General features: G+C 39.1%; 2 protein-coding genes and 1 long non-coding RNA gene across 6 annotated transcripts in view; 2 read left to right on the top strand and 1 right to left on the bottom strand.

The window, feature by feature from the left end:
- LOC137169474 (NLR family CARD domain-containing protein 3-like) overlaps positions 1 to 16100 on the top strand; it is a 36276-nt gene extending 20176 nt beyond the window's left edge. The window contains exons 2-7 of the mRNA XM_067572695.1: positions 7777 to 9574; positions 10522 to 10695; positions 10876 to 11049; positions 11230 to 11403; positions 14666 to 14712; positions 14941 to 16100. Of these exons, the coding sequence (XP_067428796.1) occupies positions 7777 to 9574; positions 10522 to 10695; positions 10876 to 11049; positions 11230 to 11403; positions 14666 to 14712; positions 14941 to 15512 (2939 nt within the window). The 3' untranslated portion in view covers positions 15513 to 16100. The remainder of the gene's footprint in view (positions 1 to 7776; positions 9575 to 10521; positions 10696 to 10875; positions 11050 to 11229; positions 11404 to 14665; positions 14713 to 14940) is intronic.
- LOC137169470 (uncharacterized) overlaps positions 1 to 22666 on the top strand; it is a 125914-nt gene that overhangs the window by 22017 nt on the left and 81231 nt on the right. For all 4 annotated transcript variants that reach the window (XM_067572686.1, XM_067572685.1, XM_067572684.1 and 1 more), the window contains exons 4-7: positions 1810 to 1911; positions 2009 to 2167; positions 4460 to 4573; positions 6634 to 6747. In XM_067572686.1, the coding sequence (XP_067428787.1) occupies positions 1810 to 1911; positions 2009 to 2167; positions 4460 to 4573; positions 6634 to 6747 (489 nt within the window). The remainder of the gene's footprint in view (positions 1 to 1809; positions 1912 to 2008; positions 2168 to 4459; positions 4574 to 6633; positions 6748 to 22666) is intronic.
- The window catches only part of LOC137169482 (uncharacterized), a 118493-nt gene that overhangs the window by 25708 nt on the left and 70119 nt on the right, over positions 1 to 22666 (bottom strand). The window lies entirely within an intron of this gene.

Here is a 22666-nt window from a genome sequence, read left to right as displayed (position 1 = left end):
TGGCCCTGAGTGTGACACATACAGTCAGGACTGATTTTAGGCATAAACAAGCCAGCTGGAACGGCACCAAAGAGGAAGAATGATGTCCAATGCAGGGCAGTAAAGAGCTGATACTGAGAGGAGACTTACGGCAGAAATTTCTGGCTGATACTTAATAAACAACCTCATTATGTCAGAATCATGAATGAGAACCAGGTTATTGTTCTAAGCAAACATCATAATATTCTCCACATGGATAACACTCATAACCAGCATATGGACGATATGTGTCCTCAACTGGAGTCATGCAGGTTCAACAAAAGATAACCTGATGATAAACAATGATCTACTTCCTGAAATTAAAGTAAAATAATTGATTTTCTGAGCCAATCAAATGAAGGCATTTTGATGATGTCACCTATAAATCCAGATGTTTGATCCTGTAATGACAGATGTCAAAAACGCCTCTCTGTGCTCCTTTAAAACCCCTGAAGAGACAGCGATGTGAATCAGTGAATCAACAATATATAATACTAGAAAACTGTATATATATAATATATTTTATTGATATGACAGCAGCAGCAGCGAGCGATGCAGCAGCGTCGTTTTGCTTCCATTTCAGTGACATTTTACAGGTGAACCAAACCTCTAAACAGCTGCTGTTGGTGGAAAACTTCAGTACTTCATGAATGCTGAGATTAACGAGTATCTGTTTAAATCCTGTGTAAACAGATTAACACTGACATCCTGTAGAGATTTTGGAAAACTCTACAGGACACTATACACAATATACAATTATAGTTATATATTCTTTTAATGCTCAAGCACTCAGCTGTAAAACATCTATACTGTTTTAATGATTGTGCACAGTAAGTTGTATAATGAAGGAAAAAATAGAATTATAATAAATATTGGATCATAAAACAAGGTCAGACAGGTGAGTGTCATCAGATACCTGCAGCTGTAGAGAAAAAACAGAGACTGTCTCCAATGTGGAGTCAGTTAATCAATAACCTGGATAATGTTAGAGTCATACAGAGATCAATAACCTGGTTATGATACATATCATATCCTGGACATGATTAAAATCAGACACAACAGGCAGTAGTGTGCATGTAAAGGTAAAAATATACAGATGATGTTGATCACACGGAACACAAGTTCAGTTCTTTGCTGTTCTGTTTGCATCAGACAGACAACAATGACATTAGTTTGTGGACAGATGAACATCAGTTTCCAGGTAAATCAGAATACTGCGGCACTGTGAGATTGTTTAATGTCCTCACAGAGAGTCTTGGCAGGTTCCTCCTGTGTGTTTGGAGCTGAACTCTGCTGCAAGGTTCACTGGTTTAATATCATCTTTATAGTTTTGGACTTTGACTGTGAAGTTATGAGAGAGTGACAGTGTCCTCAGATTGATGATGAAGGACTGATGAAGGAGAATCAGCTGCAGCTTCTCTCTGTGTTTCCTCTACAGGTGAAGGTAGAACGACTCTGTGACCAGATGTGGACCTGAATTCACCTGGTGAGTATTTTCTTCTTTCTGTCACACAGCTGAATAAAAATATATTATGTCATCAGTTTTTAAACAGAAGTGAACTATAACTTGCTGCATATGAGTCTCTAGTGGACAAAAATACAACTGTATAAAAAGGAATATAGTTAATGCAGTTTCTTCAACATGTATCCACAGTGGAAATCTTTAAGTAATTACTGACTTTGGCTCCATCTGGTGGTAGAATAAAGAATGACAGTGTGATAGACAGCAGTGTGGCTCTGTGATGTGCAGCTTGTTGTAATGAATGAGCTTGTTGTTGTGTTTGTGTGAAGGTGTTTCTCTGCTATGGATCAGTGTGAGGACAGAGAGGAGGGAGTCCCTCCCTCTAAAAGCTCTCTGTGTGGGGAACATGACAGCCAGACCAAAGCTCAGAGGTGAGATGAGGATCTCTAACTGTCCATCACTGTTCTCCACTCACATCACTGCACCATCATTATTCACACTCAAAGCTCTGTGTGTGTTGTGTTGAAGCCCAGAGCAGCAGCACAGACCAGACTCTGCTGGACCTGGACCGGGACCTAAACCTAGACTTAAACTTAAACCTGAACCCAGCTGTGTGTCCATGAAGAGTGACTGGTCTACGGATCGAATGATTGAATTCAAACATGGACATCAGTCTGCTGATCAGAGGTCAGACTGTAAAATGTTTGTGTCTGTTATTATCCGGCTCTCATAAGAAGACATATCATTGTTGTAAAAATTAATTCTTGACCTCAGTGACTAATACTGTTTTTACACACAAGGTTCTCATAACTACAAACACACACACTCCTCCTACAGACGCTTTCCTAAAAATCACAAACTTTATCTGTATAACACTTTTTAAAACAGAGGTACAAAGTCTTTACAGAGACAAATGATAAGAGGTAAGACAGAACAGCCGAGTGTTTTAACTGGATTAACTCTGATAGAACACAAACAGCTGGATGCTGGTTTGAGAGAGTGTAAAACATTTAAACTGTAGTGAAAACTGATTTACTTACTACAGTTTTTCACAAATCTCAGCATCCATCCATCATCTATATCTTTACATGTTCTCAGGAGCAGGAGCCTGTTCCAGCTCAAATCTCAACACATTTAAAACACATTCTGTCACATATAAACACATTTCAGTACACAAATAAAATCTGGGAACAAATTCACAAATCTCAGTCCATAATTCAATATGTGAGTTTATTCAGTGTTAATGTTTGATTTTATTCCACCACATTCTCAGCTGGGACTAAAGTGTTTGGAGGAACAACAGAACTTCACTCTTTTCTTACACATTTTACATCTGGTCTCTGGTTGTTAATATTGACCATCTGATGTGAATCCTGCCTTTTGGGGTTGATGATGTTTATATAAAAAACTCTTCTTGATAAAGTTTTCCTAAGATCATCATTATTCACATTCAAAGCTCTGTGTGTGTTGTGTTGAAGAACAAAGAGGATTCACAGACCAGACTCTGCTGGGCTCAGTCAGGTGTCTGTCAAGAAGCTCAAGTTGATGTCTGAACCTACTGAGTTCAACGATGAATCTGCTGATCAGAGATCAGAATATAAAATCTTCGTTTCTGTTTCTCTCCATCACACCTTAGAAAATATTTAAGTCTTTGTCATGAACTCATTAATCACGTCTCATTCTTTTCTCTGTAGTCTTAAAAACATTAACTACATCACCACATTATCAGATGTCAGTATGTTTTAAGATTGATATGATAGTTATGACTGATTGTCTGACTGTTCGTGTTTCTTGACTCTTCAGATTTATTTTTAGTGATGTCACTGTGTTTCCACATTTGAGGAATTAATTTAATGATCCCAGTGTTGTTAGTTCTGATATAAATGAGGGACAAAACTCAGAAAATAAGACCAAATGACTCAATGAAACTTCCACAATGAAAGTTGTGCTGCTATCCGTGATGGACTCAGTCGGGTGTCTGTCAAGAATCTCAAGTCGATGTTCTGACCGTCCTGCTCTCTGTGATCACTTCAACTGTGTTTAAACGAAGCTGAACTCATGATAAAGTTGTTCTCATCTGCATATGTGCAACATATTTACATGTTTCTGTTGTAGAGAATGAAATTCTATTGCAGCTTGATTATATTATCCCAGCAAAACTTAATCAATAAGTAATGACTCAAAAATAGTTCCACAATGAAAGTTGTGCTGCTATCCGTGATGTTACCTGGATGTTCCAGCAACGTCAAAATATGTCTTTACCATCATCAATGAGACTATTTAACTATTCTACTAATGTTTCTGTATACAGTGTACATTCTGCTATATGCTGAGATTAACAACTTAATATGATCTACTTTCTAAAATGGTCCAGCTGACGTCCTGTCTGACCCGGACGTCTGTTATACGTTTTAAAAACATGTCACTTTCAAGATAATCTTGATTATAAATGATATATAAGCAAATACACAGCAAACACATTAAGTATCTGAGTTAATACACGACATGTGATTTTTTTACAGAAACACACTGAGTCAATACTGACGTGCAACAGTATGTTATTAAGATAAATAAAACAGTAAAAGACGATCAAAAGTACAGCTTCTTGTAAATAATCTAACAATTTGAATTGTTTAACTCTTCAGTTAGGAAGGTAGCTGTGGAAGACTCTGAATCTTGATTGAGGTTTATGGGAACAGTAGTGATAGTTGAGGCAGGATCAGACACCATTTACTATGACATGGCCCAGATCAGGACAGATGCCAAATAGTCCAGGAGAAGCTGCAGACAGGCATCAATGAGCCTCACACCACCAGGATGGTGAGTCTGCAGCAGCAGGAAGCAACTAAACTAGCAGCTGTATGTGAATCTGAGCAGGAAGCTCAAGTTCACCGACACAAAACTACACACCAACACAACAATGTTCAGAATCAACAGTGTAAGTTACACTTGTTTTTATCATTTCTCTGTTTCCATCAGGATCCATCAGCAGAGACCAGATTCTCCTGAACCCAGCTGTGTGTCCATGAAGAGTGACGGGTCTATCTATCAACCTATTACCTTCAAACATGAACATCAGTCTACTGATCAGAGGTCAGACTGTAAAATGTTTGTGTCTGTTATCCAACTCTCATAAGAAGACATATCATGGATGTGAAAATTAATTCTTGACCTTAGTGACTAATACTATTTTTACAACTCCTCCAAATTAAACAACCAGTGGTTTGATCATGTGACTCCAGAACGACACATAGCAGCGTTTTCTAATCTGGCGTCTCTATCAACAGTAATCAGCAGGACGACATCATCTGTCTGTGTTTTATAAAACCGTCACACATCACTGTTAAACTATAATGATGTTTCATGGTTCAGGTCTGGTTAGGTTTAAAGATGATGGTTTGGGTTAAAATAATCACCTTGTTAAGAATAGAGAAACATGTGGTGGGTTAAAGTTACTACTTCCTTAAAGTTAGACCACCTTTGTCGTCATGGCAACCATCATAACCATAGTAGTTATGGTCTCCTGTGGCAAAGTCCATTGTTGGGTTAAAGCCTCCATCCAGCCTCCTCCTCTGAATGAGGAAATCTGTCCACATATATAAACATCACCTGAACTGCACCACTGCTCCACCTCACAGTTACTACGACCACTAGATGGCAGCTGTCACTCAAACTAACTACAGGTTGTTGTTGGTGACTGACATTGTGACCAGAGGCCTGTACTATGAAGCAGGTTTTGGGGTTAGCGAGGTAACTTCAGGTTTAACTCTGGGTTTTCAGTCCTACGTCACCAGTTCACTTCTTATCGGGGTTCATCACTATGGTAACTGATGCTGAGCAGCTAACCTGCTGTGGAGCAGGTTAACTTCATAGGATCGCATCACAACCTGTCAACAGTCCGACCACTGACCAATCAGATCAATGGAGTCATCATTCCTACAGGATCCCGACATGGACAAAAGTCCTGAGTTACAATAAAGTGACAAGTAAAAAAGAACAATATATACATTGTTATAGGTCAGTAGAAACATTTTATTGTTTCAGACTTTCTATTTCCACTCTGGTTTTAAAACAGAGCTTCTAACAAACGGAGAGATAGTTTATGACACTAATCACATAATGATGATTTTAGCTGCGTGTTAATTGTGCAAAGTTTTTTCTTTCTGCCACACAGCTGAATAAAAATATATCATGTCATCAGTTTTTAGACAGAAGTGAACTATAACTTGCTGCATATGAGTCTCTAGTGGACAAAAATACAATTGTATAAAAAGGAATATAGTTAATGCAGTTTCTTCAACATGTATCCACAGTGGAAATCTTAAAGTAATTACTGACTTTGGCTCCATCTGGTGGTAGAATTGTTGGTGACTTTATCCCTGGAGTGACAGTTGACAGTGTGGATGATTTTACACTCTGATTCCATCACTGCTGCTCAGAATAACATGAGACACCTGTGTGATGATAGTTGGAAATAAAAACTAAAGCTTGTCTTTTATTAAAAGAAATAATCAACACTGTTAATTGGCTCCATGATTATAAAGCAACATTTCAGTCAGATAGACTCATCAGTTATTAACTACTTTTACACTCTTTGCTTCAGTAGCAGAAACAGTCTGACATTACTTTTTAAGTTTTTTTATGTGACATATTCAGATGGTTTCTTCATCATCCAACTAAATAGCAAAAAATACTCTCTCTATACTTAAGTCATATATAATAATTCCTACATGTATTTTAAGCCATAGCCTACTTTTAATATGTAGTAATTATTGCCAGTGTTTCTACATCTTCTTATTCTGTTGTATGATTACAGGATCGTTTACATTTCATGTTGTTTTGGCCTCTGTCATGTTGTTTTTCTTGGTCTCCACAAACATCACTGAGACCTATTATCCTGCTGTCAAAGGCTTCATAGCAGGAGATCATGTTTGAGCAGACTGTGTCCAGGGAAGATCAGATTGAGATGGCTCTGCAGTCTCTAAGCTAGTTAGCCATGCTAACAATACCAGTTTGTTGTAGCTGTGTGGATCAGTTTCTTACTGCAGGTTTATGTGAACACACCTGATGTGTCAAAACACAAAAAACACAAAACACACAATCTTCAGGATCAACACTGTAAGTTGTTTTTATCATTTCTCTGTTTCCATCAGGATCAATCAGCAAAGACCAGATTCTCCTGAACCCAGCTGTGTGTCCATGAAGAGTGACGGGTCTATGGGTCGACCTGATACCTTCAAACATGGACATCAGTCTGCTGATCAGAGGTCAGACTGTAAAATGTTTGTCTGTTATTATCCAGCTCTCATAAGAAGACATATTATTGATGTAAAAATTAATTCTTCACCTTAGTGACTAATACTGTTTTTACACACAAGGTTCTCATAACTACAAACACACACACTCCTCCTACAGACGCTTTCCTAAAAAAAAGACAGAACAGCCGAGTGTTTTATGTGGATCCACTGTGATAGAACACAACACCTTTAACACTGATGTCATTATTTATTCTAAGACTTCATCTTTTCTTCACAGAGTTCATCAGCAGAGCTCAGAGGTTCTCGGTGGTCAGTCTGTCCAGCAGCATCAAACACACCTGGACTCCATATTTATGGTGTGTAAATGTAAAGCACAGCTACTACTGCTAACTACAACAGCCACAGACTAAATACTAAACTACCATTCTGGTCCTAACAGTCTCCATGCTGCACTCTGTAGACCAGCAGGTTTTCAGTCTGTCACAGATAATCTGATGTTGACTTCTACCAGTTAAATTTACATTTTATTCTGTTCCAGCTGCTGGAGGAGAACATCATCAAATTTGTGAAGAACGAGATGAAGAAGATCCAGAAGGTTGTGAGTCCAGATTACCCAGAATGCTTAGAGAGTCAGAGTGAGGATGAGGAGGTGTTGGATGGTGAGGATGAAGAGCAGAGGAGGAGCAGCAGAGAGGCATTTCTGAAGATCACACTGCAGTTTCTGAGGAGAATGAAGCAGGAGGAGCTGGCTGACTGTTTGCAGAGCAGTAAGAGGGTTTTAACAGATTTAACATGATGGAGAGGAAATGGAGGCAACATGGGAGAGGTTTATATTTCAAACTCTGCTGTTAATATGATGCACACATCTGCATCAGATCTATGAATTCTTCTGAGCTGAAAACAGTCAGAAACTGTTTGTCCTCAAATGATGAGCTGAATATATTTCATAGTGGAGGAAAATATAAACATCTGCAGTTTAATGTTTACATTCTACCAATTTACTGTGGAATCATCGATTTCATTTGTTTGTTCATTCAGGAACTTGTGCTGCAGAGTGTCGATATAAACTCAAGTCTAACCTGAAGGAGAAGTTCCAGTGTGTGTTTGAGGGGATTGCTAAAGCAGGAAACCCAACCCTTCTGAATCAGATCTACACAGAGCTCTACATCACAGAGGGAGGGACTGCAGAGGTCAATGATGAACATGAGGTCAGACAGATTGAAACAGCAACCAGGAAACCAGACAGACCAGAAACAACAATCAGACAAGAAGACATCTTTAAAGCCTCACCTGGAAGAGATGAACCAATCAGAACAGTGATGACAAAGGGAGTGGCTGGCATCGGGAAAACAGTCTTAACACAAAAGTTCACTCTGGACTGGGCTGAAGACAAAGCCAACCAGGACATACACTTCACATTTCCATTCACTTTCAGAGAGCTGAATGTGCTGAAAGAGAAAAAGTACAGCTTGGTGGAACTTGTTCATCACTTCTTTACTGAAACCAAAGAAGCAGGAATCTGCAGATTTGAAGAGTTCCAGGTTGTGTTCATCTTTGATGGTCTGGATGAGTGTCGACTTCCTCTGGACTTCCACAACAATGAGATCCTGACTGATGTTAAAGAGTCCACCTCAGTGGATGTGCTGCTGACAAACCTCATCAGGGGGAAACTGCTTCCCTCTGCTCGCCTCTGGATAACCACACGACCTGCAGCAGCCAATCAGATTCCTCCTGAGTGTGTCGGCATGGTGACAGAGGTCAGAGGGTTCACTGACCCACAGAAGGAGGAGTACTTCAGGAAGAGATTCAGAGATGAGGTGCAGGCTAGCACCATCATCTCCCACATCAAGGCATCACGAAGCCTCCACATCATGTGCCACATCCCAGTCTTCTGCTGGATCACTGCTACAGTTCTGGAGCATTTGTTGAAAATCAGAGAGGGAGGAGAGTTGCCCAAGACCCTGACTGAAATGTACATCCACTTCCTGGTGGTTCAGTTGAAACTGAAGAACGTCAAGTATGATGGAGGAGCTGAGACAGATCCACACTGGAGTCCAGAGAGCAGGAAGATGATTGAGTCTCTGGGAAAACTGGCTTTTGAGCAGCTGCAGAAAGGCAACCTGATTTTCTATGAATCAGACCTGACAGAGTGTGGCATCGATATCAGAGCAGCCTCAGTGTGCTCAGGAGTGTTCACACAGATCTTTAAAGAGGAGAGAGGGCTGTACCAGAACAAGGTGTTCTGTTTTGTCCATCTGAGCGTTCAGGAGTTTCTGGCTGCTCTTCATGTCCATCTGACATTCATCAACTCTGGAGTCAATCTGCTGGCAGAAGAACAAACGACATCCTGGTGGTCTAAAGTCTTTAAAGACAAACGAAACCATCTCTACCAGAACACCGTGGACGAGGCCTTAAAGAGTCCAAACGGACACTTGGACTTGTTCCTCCGCTTCCTCCTGGGTCTTTCACTGCAGACCAATCAGACTCTCCTACAAGGTCTGCTGACACAGACAGGAAGTAGCTCACAGACCAATCAGAAAACAGTCAAGTACATCAAGAAGAAGATCAGTGAAAATCTGTCTGCAGAGAGAAGCATCAATCTGTTCCACTGTCTGAATGAACTGAATGATCATTCTCTAGTGGAGGAGATCCAACAGTACCTGAGATCAGGAAGTCTCTCCACAGATAAACTGTCTCCTGCTCAGTGGTCAACTCTGGTCTTCATCTTACTGTCATCAGATAAAGATCTGGAAGTGTTTGACCTGAAGAAATACTCTGCTTCAGAGGAGGCTCTTCTGAGGCTGCTACCAGTGGTCAAAGCTTCAAATAAAGCTCTGTAAGTGGATGGATGATTAGAAAAGTACTTATACGCTATTTGATTATAAACAAGACTAGTCCTAGTATATGGCTGGACTGTGTATGGTCAATGTGTGAAACTGTGGCCAATTTTTTTTACAGGCATAGTCAGTGGTAGTGTCTATAATGTGAATTCCTGGATATTAAATGTCCATCTGCAATTTTCTGTGGTGGTCCCAGTAATATTTGTTGCTAAAGTGTACTGAAGTAGCATCACATGACATGGTTAAGCTACATTTGAGTAAAAAAAAAGGTATAAATGCAGTTGTGAGAACATTACTTTCCACTCATATCTTGGGATGTTTCATTTGAAAGATAACTTATTTTAACATCAATTGTAACTATTCTAATTATTTTTATTTTCTCTTTCATCTGTTTCAATCTTCGGATGTCTGTAAACATATGGTCTTATTCATATGTTAATGTAGGATTAGCATGCTAAGCTGTGACGTCTTTCAGAGCACAAAAACACTGTAAACACACCTGTCACCTACCCAGCACAGTGCTGTCAAACTATAAACACCACTGCAACAACTTATTTTTATACAGTACATAGGCTACAAACACACACAGCACGACACAGCTATGCTAACAATTCTAGGCATGCTAATTAGCCGCTAGCTGCAGTGCAGGCTGGTAAAATGGATCTACTGCATTTGTTTGTATCCATGGGTTTGTGCTCCTGTCAGTGTCAGAGCCTCCATGTGAGGTGCTTGGTAAATGTGTGTTTTTAAAACTTATTTTGGGGCTGCGCTGAGAGTGACATGTGACTGCTACTTCATCACTCAGTCAGTGAGTCAGTGATAGACATTCTGGGTTATCGGGCTGGTCCATGGCAGGTCCAGCCAAAAATATCAACAAACCTTTAATATTTTATGGAAGGGAAATAACATTTCTTTATTATGTTAATCACTAATTCTTCTTCAGGCTGAGTGGCTGTAACCTCTCAGAGAGAAGCTGTGCAGCTCTGTCCTCAGTTCTCAGCTCCCAGTCCTCTAGTCTGAGAGAGCTGGACTTGAGTAACAACAACTTGCAAAATTCAGGAGTCCAGCTGTTGTCTGCTGGACTGGAGAGTCCACACTGCACACTGGAAACTCTCAGGTCAGGATACCCCATCTATAATTTTGTTATCTTGAACAATGAGAATAAAGCTGACTCGGAGAGAGATTTTAACAGTTGATCATTTGCATGCTGCTTTATATTCAGATCAATGTCAATTATTCTGCACAACATCTGTAGGGCTCTGGTACTTATGTGTTATCAAACTTTTTATATTTCAAGTCTGTCAGGATGTCTGGTCACAGAGGAAGGCAGTGCTTCTCTGGTCTCAGCTCTGAACTCCAACCCCTCCCATCTGAGAGAGCTGGATGTGAGTAACAACAACTTGCAAAATTCAGGAGTCAAGCTGTTGTCTGCTGGACTGGAGAGTCCACACTGTACACTGGAAACTCTCAGGTCAGGATACAGCATCTATAATTTTGTTATCTTGAACAATGAGAATAAAGCTGACTCGGAGAGAGATTTTAACAGTTGATCATTTGCATGCTGCTTTATATTCAGATCAATGTCAATTATTCTGCACAACATCTGTAGGATTCTGGTACTTATGTGTTATCAATCTTTTTATATTTCAAGTCTGTCAGGATGTCTGGTCACAGAGGAAGGCTGTGCTTCTCTGGCCTCAGCTCTGAACTCCAACCCCTCCCATCTGAGAGAGCTGGATGTGAGCTACAATCATCTAGGAAAGTCAGGAGAGAGACTTCTGTCTGCTGGACTGAAGGATCCACACTGGAGACTGGAGACTCTCAGGTATTGACAGACAGTTGGTTACTCTCAGGTATGGACAGATAGGTGGACACTCTCAGGTAAAGAACTTTTATGCTGAACATAAAAGTTCATTCTTGATCATGGATCTAATAGTTTGAAGGTCATGTAATGTGAGTGAAACCTCTGGAAAGAGCTAGTAAGTCGATATAAAGTTATTCTTTTGTTAAACTTTCATGTTCTCATGGTGTTGTAGGAGCATTAATACTTTATTAATGAATTACCTCATCATTAGGGCACCACCTCCTTTTTGGTTAGGATTTATTAGTGCCAGGAGGAAGCACTAACCCTTGTTCAGTTTAATCAGTGAATCAGTCTTACAGTCGTACAATCTTGTCCCAAACAGTGACCTCTGTTTACTGCAGCTCAAAGAAACAACCAAACACTTTTAGGATAAATGAAGACATTTATTAATAGCTAAACGTCTTGAGGATACATGATAAAGCATAGATAATATAACATATACAGATAATATACAGAACATTATAAATAAAAAGAAAGTAAAATAAATAAGGCCTAAGAATGATAAAAATGAATAAAGAAAATTATTCAGTTAGAGTGGCTCGAAGTGCGTGACTCGAGGCTTAACGTGTTGTACCGGGGAATGCTGAGGGGAAAAGCTAATTCAACTTCTCTAAATAAATTCTTTCATTTTAACGTTATTCGACATCAACCCTTGATCACAAAGCCATGTTATGCCTTACTGTTGAGGTGTGTCGTCGTGGTAGAGGCGTCATCTTGGCAGGTCCAGCGTTGTTGGTGCAGCATCACCAGCGGTGTTGCAGTGGAAGAGCCCAGATCAGCTGTGGGCTGTGGCGCATCTCAGTGGATGCAGAGGTGTTGAATGCCGGTAAAGAATCAGGCTGTTTCAGGCTGCTCTGAAAGACTCTTTAGGCCGGCTTCACTTCTGGTTTTCAATATTGCTCTCACAGAGCAGGTTCAGTTTCAAGCGTTCTTCTTCTTCTTCTTCTTCTTCTTCTTCTTCTTCTTCGAGAGCTTACGTTCAGGCTTTATTTGGCTTGTAGTAACTTGAGTTAAGTGTCAAATAAAGTTTAGTCTGACTAAGTTCAAGTCTTCAGCGGCCTCTACTTCAAAATAAAATACTGTACGTGTTTACTTCAAATTAAATTACTATACGTGGAAATACGAGACTTAATGTTACTAATAAAACAAAACAAATTAACTTGTTGCGATAAAAGATTAAATTCGGATACATCTGATTGAAAAACAAATAAAAGAGATGTCTTAAGAATTTTCTTGAGTTCTTGGAGGCCAGCTCAAAGAGGAATCTCTTTGAGGCTGTTTTTAGAAGTTAGAATAAGATGGGAGGAGTTTTAGGGATGTTCTAAAGGGGTTCGCGCCGAATTATTGATGAATATTCAATTTCTTTGTACTAGGGGCTTTAGGTGTGGCTGGTGGTCTGCAGCCTGCGTCTCCTGAAGTAAAGGAATTTGGGAAAATCTAATTCTGAGTTTTTACATGCAAAAACTCACACTTCAAGTCACTGTTGCCTATTATTTCACATTAAGCTGTAAACACATTCCTGTCATAATGTCCAAGCATTCATGATATTTCTGATTAATAACGGTCTTGTCAGCTTGTATCAAAACCATTAAAGAAACAGCTGAGCAGTTTACGCAATTCATGATAAGTCAGTTCTTCTAATAACAAACATTAACCTTCATATTAACACTTTATGATGTCTAAGCATACAACCCTCATTAGTTCAACTTTCTCAAACTATCTACACATCTTAAACCATCTACTGAAATAAAGTTTAATACTAAAGTGAAAGGAAATAAAGTTCTGCAACACTTAGATTAGACTTAGAGTGATTAGATTACTTTCAGAAACATATTTAAATATAAGTTGACATAACTCTTACTTCATAATATAAAAGCATTCAATGTGACTATTGTTTAACTATAAAAGAAAACTTTGAACTCAAATCCTTCAAATATTATCTTTACATTCCTATTATTTTAGAAACTTCAATCTTTGAGCCAAACTACTTGTCTAATTTAACTACTAAAATATGATTGTCTATGAGGTTAATAGATCACAAGTTAAACACTTAAAATACAAATACATGGTTATTAAACATTCATTAACTCTTCACACAAGGAAATTTAACTCTTGTCAATAGAGGGCAGTGTTGTTACCTGTAGTCTTACCTGAAGTCTTATATCTTTTTAGTAGATAGTCATACATATATGAAAATTATACCATTCTTCTTGTATTTACACGACAAATAACATGATATAAGTTGCATAATGATTAGACATTTAATTTACATGAATTTCAGGTTTGCCTCAGATTTGCAAAGGGGGCTTCACAAAGTCCTCATGAATGTGGATTAGTTTATGGCTTTGTTGATAAGAGTCTGTCTTCCATCTATAAGGTGGGAGTTGTTTTCCTCCGGTTCAAGTGGCCTTTAGGATCATTTCATGCTTTTAGTTCGTGTCGTAGTTCAACATATCGAAATGGTTTCAAGGAGGTCTTCCTGAGCCTGTTGAGCTTCACTGATCAAACCCCCACTTGGAGGGTTACAAAGGTCGGTTCTGCAGGCCGAGGGTCCGCTCTTACAAACTTAGGAATCCAGAGAGTCTGTCTCTTATCAGTGGTGTTTTCTCCCAGAAGCCAAAGGAAGCCAGGCTTCCCCTGCTTTTTTAGACTGCAGTTGTCATTTCAATAAAAACACTTCGTTTAACAGTTTTGGTTATTCTGTGTTGTTATTGTCATCTCTTCCCCATTTCTCATTGAGTATTTTACAATGAGTGAAACAGCGCCCCTCTAAATGTTATGTGGTGAATGTGTGGTGAAACACTATATTGCACTTCTACTATAGACTAATGTCATGTCCGTGGGGAGGCCAGACTGAAATTGGCATCCCTTGGTGGAAAAAAAATTGAAGCATTAACCAATCAGATGAGGCTACCCTCATGCCACTGTCAATCTGTGATTAGTCAGGACTATACCAAGGGAAGCCAGCCAACCTTTGGCCTCTCACCAATCAAATCATAGGATGTTATCAACGTCATTGATAACCGTTAGCCATTTGATATCACCGTTAGCAACATTAGCAAGTGTCGTTATGGAGGGTGGAGATTTGGAGTTTTTAGTAAAAAACAATTTTACTAAACTACCACTACAGCATCAACTCAACAGAGGAACACTGCTTCATGTTGAACAGCAGTTAGGACTCATGTTGGATAGAAAATCATTCTGACTGTGTTTCTTCCTCCAGGTTGGACCATGGTGGAGAGCAGTGGTTAAAACCTGGTCTGAAGAAGTGTAAGTGTGGATTTAATTTGATTCATGACAACTAAACAGCACACAGTCAGTTTCTCTTTAAATACAAAGTTGGTCTTTGTGATTTTTATTCATTAAAACATTACTGACAAAATGTGTCATTAAACTTTATAGAAATGAACAACAGATCAGAACTTAAACAGAGAATAAATCCATCAGGTGTGTCAGATGATAAACTGCTGCTGTGTTGTTTCTTCTTCTCTTCATCAGATTTCTGTGAACTCACACTGGACACAAACACAGTAAACACAAACCTCAAACTGTCTGACAACAACAGGAAGGTGACACGTGTGAGAGAGGATCAGTCATATCCTGATCATCCAGACAGATTTGACCACTGGCCTCAGCTGCTGTGTAGAAATGGTCTGACTGGTCGCTGTTACTGGGAGGTCGAGTGGAGAAGAAGAGTTGATATATCAGTGACTTACAGAGGAATCAGCAGGAAAGGAGACAGTGATGACTGTGTGTTTGGATTTAATGATCAGTCCTGGAGTCTGATCTGCTCTGATGGTGGTTACTCTGTCATTCACAATAAGACAAAAACATCCATCCCCTCCTCCTCCTCCTCCTCCTCCTCCTCTGTCTCTAACAGAGTAGCAGTGTATGTGGACTGTCCTGCTGGCACTCTGTCCTTCTACAGAGTCTCCTCTGACACACTGATCCACCTCCACACCTTCAACACCACATTCACTCAGCCTCTGTATGCTGGGTTTGGGCTCTGGTCTCTTGGTTCCTCAGTGTCTCTGTGTCGTCTGTCTGAGGAAGAGTCTCCTCCTGTGTAGACAAACAGTCACACTGCTGACTGAAGACAGCTGCTGAAATCACTGTTCACTCTGTTCACCAGTGAACAACAGAAACTGGAAGTGACAGCAGCTTCCTGTGTTTAAATGTTGATGGTGGACGAGGTTTCACTCTGGTTTCATTTGGATCACTGACTGTGCTTTAATGTCAGAATATTGTCTCTATTAGAAGTAGTGAAATGATCTCCTCTGGGCTGAATTTATGTGTAAAAACTGTGTTGACTCTGATTGACTTCAGTAAAGTTTTCTTGGAGCAGCATCTAGTAGCTGTTAGTGGCTGTTAGTTATTCCATTTTATCAGGATCTTAAAGTGAAGTTTTTCCTGAAAATGTCCAGCAGACATCCCAGTCTATTTGACATCAGCTCAGTTTGTGTTAAATCATGAACATCAACGTATGTTTCTATCTGATGTAATGTGTCTGACATGTATGTATATAATAACATGTATGGGTTGCTTTCCTTTAGTTTTTCTTGCCTCTGCAGGTGATGTAAATATTGTCTTGTAAGCTCATGTTTGCTGGGCAGCTTTGGCTGTTTTACACTTGAATAAAAATATTCATTCACTACTTATTCAGAGAACATCACTTGTTTTTTACATGGATGTGTAATGTTATACTACTTCTACTTCTACTACACTACTTGTGTTTTTCTCTCATTAGAACATTTATGACAGAATGAATTCAGCAAACATGATCTTTACAGATGTTACATATATTTCTCACATTGTGATGTTTTACAGTCCTTCTTTATTTGATATTGTTGTTTTTAATCATAATTAATGTTTAAGATAAAATGAACAAAGAGAAAAATAAAAAGAGTCTGTCAGACGTCCAATACGTTTTCTCAGGAAACAGGACTGAGTTCACCTGTACTGAAACATCTGGCCCAAGTTTCCTGTATGTTGGTTAGTTTGTGGTGATTTGATGAAACACAGCTGTGTTTGGGAAGTCGCACCATGTGAGCAAAATATAACCTATAAAAATAATCAGAGCTCTTGATGCTTTATATCCTTTTTAAATGTGGCCGAATCATTAAACATTTAAAGATCAAAGAAATACAATAATTAATTAAGAAATATAACAATATTTTTTTACTTTGAGTTTTACAATTTATAATTTAAAAGCAAAATAATTAACTCATTATAATACAATTACAATTAAACACATTGAAAGTCTTTAATTTAGTTTCTAATAATTCAAGTTCCACTTTTCCCTATCTTAGAAACCAATGATAGAGACATATCCATGCCTCTTTTTTGTTTATGTGAATGTCTTCTCTGCTCTTTCATCAACCTTTAATCTTCTAGATAAATGAACTAATTTGACTTTATAATAAACCACCTGGTTCAGTTACAGCTGCAGTAGATGCAGCAGCGCCCCCTGCTGTCAGACAGCTTCACTACATGACTCCAGTTTATATTCTGGTCTCCTGAAGGAGAAGACCGTCACCAGGATCGACCAGGATGAGTGTCTGGAGAGGCTGATTCTGGATCTGGACAGGAAGCACTACAGCTACAGCACCCCGCCAAAATACTACAGAGTCAGTCTGTAAAAACAAAACACTTCAGCATCCCACTGAAACATTCTGCAGGCCCAGAAAGACCAGAGATTACACTTCCAGGTTAAAGCCACATGTGTAGAATCAGAAACATCTTTGATTGGTGCATCTGAAGGCTGCACAGCACATAGACGGCTCCAGTTTCACCAGTTCTGATTCATTTTTCTACCAACAAAAAGTTAAACCATCAGAATAATTTTAAAGGTTCTATATCTAAGAACTTTGAAGCAATTTATACATATTAATCATATTTTATTGCCAATGAGTAACGTAATGTATGAAGGTTGTAACGTAATGTAAAAAATGAGACCACAGCTCGTTGCTCCCCGGCCACAGCGCACTGAGCCAACCGATGTTTAGTAAACACGATGGGTAAACAGAGTTGGTGGTTTGTGGTTCGGGTGGTTGATTCATTCTGAGGACATTTCTTTTAAAAGGTCATTTGATCGTAAACGGGAAATGTGCTCATTAAAGAGTTTTTAAGAACCTGATATGCTGATATGTAGTTTGACACACAAAGCTACACACTGAAAACTGATTATTTCTGTTGATTAAAGAATAGTTAAGAGTCTAATTTATTAAGAAAGTTTGCAAATCAACAACTACATATGAACCCAAATATAATGAGTAGATGCTTACCAATTAAACACTTTTGTCAGTTTTTTCTTATAATTTGTACCAAACTGCATCATCCTCTCTGTAAAATGTCCTAAAAATTAACCGTTGAATAACTGCAAATTACTCAGAACATTTCCAGGATGTTAGTATACGGGGAGCTGTTCAGTGTTACCATGCAAGCATATCTCATCCATCAGATACACGTCACACGTGTTTCAGATTAGCAACTCAAACTGATCTTGTGTAGGTGAGACGGACGACTGTAAAACATGAAACAGTGTAAATAGGAGGTAAACAGGATTTACAGCTGTCTGGTGTCAAGTTTCTCTTTAAAATCTCATAAAGATCCTTCAGCTTTTGTAAAAATGACACCGACGTGCATGAAATCAGTTTATTACAAATGACGGTGATACAAAGAAATCCTGTTGATGATGAACACATGAGAGTCCAGATATCTGCAAATCAAAATCATTTGAACTCAATAAATAAATCAGCAGGTTCTACTCCAGTAGAAACACAGGTCGACTGCAGGACCATCACATGATCAAATGCATAAAAAAGGTTTTTGGATACCAGGATACACACAGAGTAAATATGAACAGTTTGGTTTGCTTCGTCTACTCAGCCTGTTTCTACAGCTCGTCTGTTTCAGAGGTGCATGCACTGTAACAAAACACTAAATGCAGGTAGCCCAGATGACCACTCACCTGTAGCAGCAGCAGTTACATCATCACAGCAACAGCCAATCAGGTTTGTGTTCTGGGCAGGCGATAAATCAATACATTCTCAATGGCTGCAGAGCACGAAAAATAAAACCCCAAAAACCTCAACTCCACCCACTTTCACAAGGTGTTTGTCAAATGAAAAAAGTGCACATTTGGTGAACTAGCCTCAAACTCTCACCTGCCTCAAGCTACAGGAAACATGCACTTTACAAAACAAGAGTCTGAAACATCCTGTTCCTCCCACACTTCAGTGAGATCCTCTGGTTCTCTGGTCTTTGCTCTGTGCTGGACACACAGACGTGAGACGTGACTGAAGACAAAGAACAAGATGATTTCAGTGAATGTTTGTGGTCTGTACAGCACTCAGCGCTTTAACACACCAAGGCAGTAAAACAAACTTCAGCTCAACACACGTCGACTACAACACAGTCAGCAGCTCAAACACACAACACACACGGATCTATGAAGTAAAGGTCGAACCCGCTGAAAGTCTGTTCACACAGCAGGTGACAGATCAGTCTGAGGGTTAAAAAGCCCTGCGGCTCGACTCCCAGACACTGCAGCTCATCTTCACCCTTTGCGGCCGGCAGAGCGCCCTCAAGGTAAAGATGTAAATATTTTACTCATATAGAACTTTTCTTTTCTAAACTCTACAACTGTGATGGAAATTAAAAGAGGTTTTAAGCGTGTTTATAGAGGAAGGTTTTTACAAGAAATTCAAGGGTCAAAAACAATCAGCTAATCTTTTACACAATCTGCTCCAACATTTAGAGGCTGTGACAGTAAATACTTACTAACCAGCTTATAAAGAGTTCCTGTCAATTCCAGTAAAGAGTTAAATTAGTCTAGTTGAGAAATTCAGAACTAAGCCCAGACTAAGAATGATCCAGCATCAAACTGCCTCCGTTTGTTGGTTCAAACCCAAGAAAATGACGTGTAAAGTCCATGTAGTTGTTCTGAAGCAGAATGATGTGTAAACACTGCAGCTTTGTCTCATCTGTGTGTCGTTGTGCTGACTACAGGTTTTACATGTGGTGGATTTTTATGACGTATGAGTAGAAAACTACGGAAGCGTTTTTCATTCTCAGGCCTCTGCAACTCGTGTTTTAAAGTTTGTGATATCAGATGTGACTGATCAGAGTTCAACACAACATGACAAACAAACAAACATGTCATTGTTTTATCCATCAGAGAGCAGATTGTCATGTTTGTCGAGGTTCGTTCATTGTGATTCAGAGAGGCGATGCGTTTAAGGACCCATGTTAGACCGGTGGATTCCTTCTGTCACGTTGTGCTGATTTGTTTGAGTTCAACAGACGTTTCACAGAAAACTTTCAACATTCAGCTACAGTGAAGCTGAAGCAGTTTCACAGTTACACACAATCACAGCGAGATGGCAAATGAAAACCAGCCTGACTGTCACTCAGAAACATTCAATAAAATATAACATTACATCTTTTTAACTTTTACAAGATGAGTGTGTCTGTAAGGCCGAAGCATCGAAGCAGCTCAGGACCTTCTGATGGGCAGATAGCTACGACTTTCGCTTCATAAATACAGACATAAAAACTGAGACGACCTTCGCAAAAAAGACACAATCTATAATCTGTTCAAATGCAACGCAACAACAGATTATCAAAGCACAAAGTTAATCAATATGCGTTTGTATATTACCCACGTACTACTGCGACACGAGCAGCTGCAACTTCTTTTGTAGCTTTGACTAAATTTGTTCAGCTTGTGCGAAATGGAAGCAGTTCTACATAGTGGTTCTTAAAGTTATATTGTTGCCATTCAAAATGCATTTGTTCTTACTGACTGAATCATTGGATATAAACGACAGCTTTGTTTTGGACAGTTTCTGTGCATCCACACCAGCTGCAGTTTTCTACAGAGAAGCTGCATTTCTTGATTTTTTCAGACAAGGGAAAGCAAACCGTTGTCACACAGCGTCCCGTCCGTCACAGCAGCAAAGCTTTGTCTTCCATTTTGGGGGACGTCTCCTTCATAGGATCTGATATATAAAGATGGAAGGAAGCCCTTCAGGCTGCTACGTTGAACTAGTCAACAGAGGATTCATAAAGTTACAGCCAGTTCCTGTCCCTAACCTCAGAGATCAAAACTATATCTGCCTCCTAATTCCTGACAGTAACAGACATTTTTCACAGCAGACATTTTAACGTGTCATACCGGGAAGAGCACAGGTGTAATAACATGAATCATGGCTGCATTTCATTTCTGTGTGCAGGTTTCAGGGCCCTCGTATTGTGCATGTTGCCTCACTGGCTTAAAACAGGACACGGCTTAAAGAGCTTTTGCAGAATATAAATAAAAACAAACTGCTGAGGATCTGAGAGGCCTCACTGGTTAATCAAAGCATTTCTGATAGACAGACTGGTGCAAGACCATGCATAAACTAATAAGAAAAAAATCATGAAATGAAATGTCAGATCCCAGAGGATTATGGGACGGCGAGCAGCAGGTGAACATATAAATATTAAAAACCTGATCAATTGAAAACATCACTGAACTCAAACACAACATCAGATCTCTGCTGGTCTGCATGTTTCCATCAACTTTCAGTCATCGACCGGCTGCTTTTCTAACAGGTTCAAACTGATCAACTCAACATGTTTTTAGTCTCAGAATATAAGTTATAAAAACTTCTCTGGAGGATGACATGTCCTGCTTTTGTTGGAATACATATTTCATCTCAGACATCTTGGATTTAGTGATTTGGGTTCAAACTCAAACCTCCTTTGTGCCTTATTTTCATCCTTTCTCTAATTGAGAATGTTGGTATTGGCAATGGTGGTAGTTTTCTCTTACCGCTGGAGGAAAAACGGAGGTTTTCCTGCTGCTGCTGATGGAGGAATGTTGGTGTAAATTAAAGAGTTCAGTCTAAACCTGCTCTATGTAGAAAGAGCCCTGAGATGAAGAATACTTGAGTAAATGTACTTTTCACCATGTGGTATTAAGGAGGTTTGTGATTTCCATAATTACATTTAGCAGGTTTGGCGTCTGCTTCTCTGACATGAACTGCTCACTGAACCAGACAGTGATGACAGTTATCTGTCAGTGAGTCCAAACTGACGGCTTCTAGTTTCTAACGGTGTTCCTCAAGGATCAGTCCTGGGACCGCTGTTATTCTGTATTTATATAAACTCTCTTTGTCAATATTTTTACACAGATATGCTGTTATTTACTGCACTGCACCAAACTTAATTCACTTTAAACACTGTCCAAAAACCTCTGCATGACGTAAAACTCGTCTTGATGCTAAAAAAGGTTTTATGGTATTAACATATTCTAAGAAGAAACTAGTGGATCCCTGCTGTTGTTTTTATTGTCTTATAAACACTTTATCTTTGACTCATGACATGACTGGATGTTTTCCTTCCTTTGTTTAGCTGTCAGGATGAACTGTACATACATGCAACTTCTCAGTATAGATTCCCTGGATACTGTATATCATGGAGCTCTATACCCGGGTCGGCTGCTCCTCTTTAACCTCTATAAAGTCATTCTTGGGTTACAGCTGCTCTTCGTTCCCAGGACTCATATTTATTAATTTATTATTTTATGTGTATGAATCTTCTGCAACTTGATTTTCAAACAGTAAAACTTGTTTCCTCCTCAGGAATTAAAATAATTGCTGCACAATCTGTGTGTTGCTGTTTTAGAGGAATTTTACAGCTGAATGTGTCTCATTGAGTCGTTGTTTCAGGTTGATTTTATTCATTTTATTTCTCTTAGTTTTATCCAGACAGCTGCTGGGTTGTTTTCTTCAGGATGTAATATTTTATATGACTGTACTGCAGTGTTTTCACTCTATTATTGTGATGTATTTATGAAACATGATATATTTATGTGTTATGTGTTTTATGTTGTTTGTCTGTAATCATCGTTGTTGCTGCCGCTCTCAGCCAGGACTCTTAAAAAGAGGTTTTTCATTTCAATGGTTTTACTGGTTAAACAGAGTTTAATGTTTGTCTCCAGTGTGTCTGAGGACACAGATGTTATAATAATGAATCATAATAATGAAGAACAGAAAGAACAATTTATTTTTGCACATGTCACAGAGATACAACAGACTGCATTAATGCATCTCAACACTTTTTATTTAATTGTTGGAATAAAAGACAAACATCAGACTTTATGATCCAACTGATAAAGATTCAAACTGTCTGTTAATATTTGACTTTTGTTTCAGGTTTTTCGTTCCAAAGTTCAGAG

This window comes from Thunnus thynnus, chromosome 18 (assembly GCF_963924715.1).
Source record: "Thunnus thynnus chromosome 18, fThuThy2.1, whole genome shotgun sequence".
NCBI classification, from domain to species: domain Eukaryota; kingdom Metazoa; phylum Chordata; class Actinopteri; order Scombriformes; family Scombridae; genus Thunnus; species Thunnus thynnus.
Note: the sequence above shows the minus strand (reverse complement) of the source record. Positions and strands in the feature narration are given on the sequence as shown.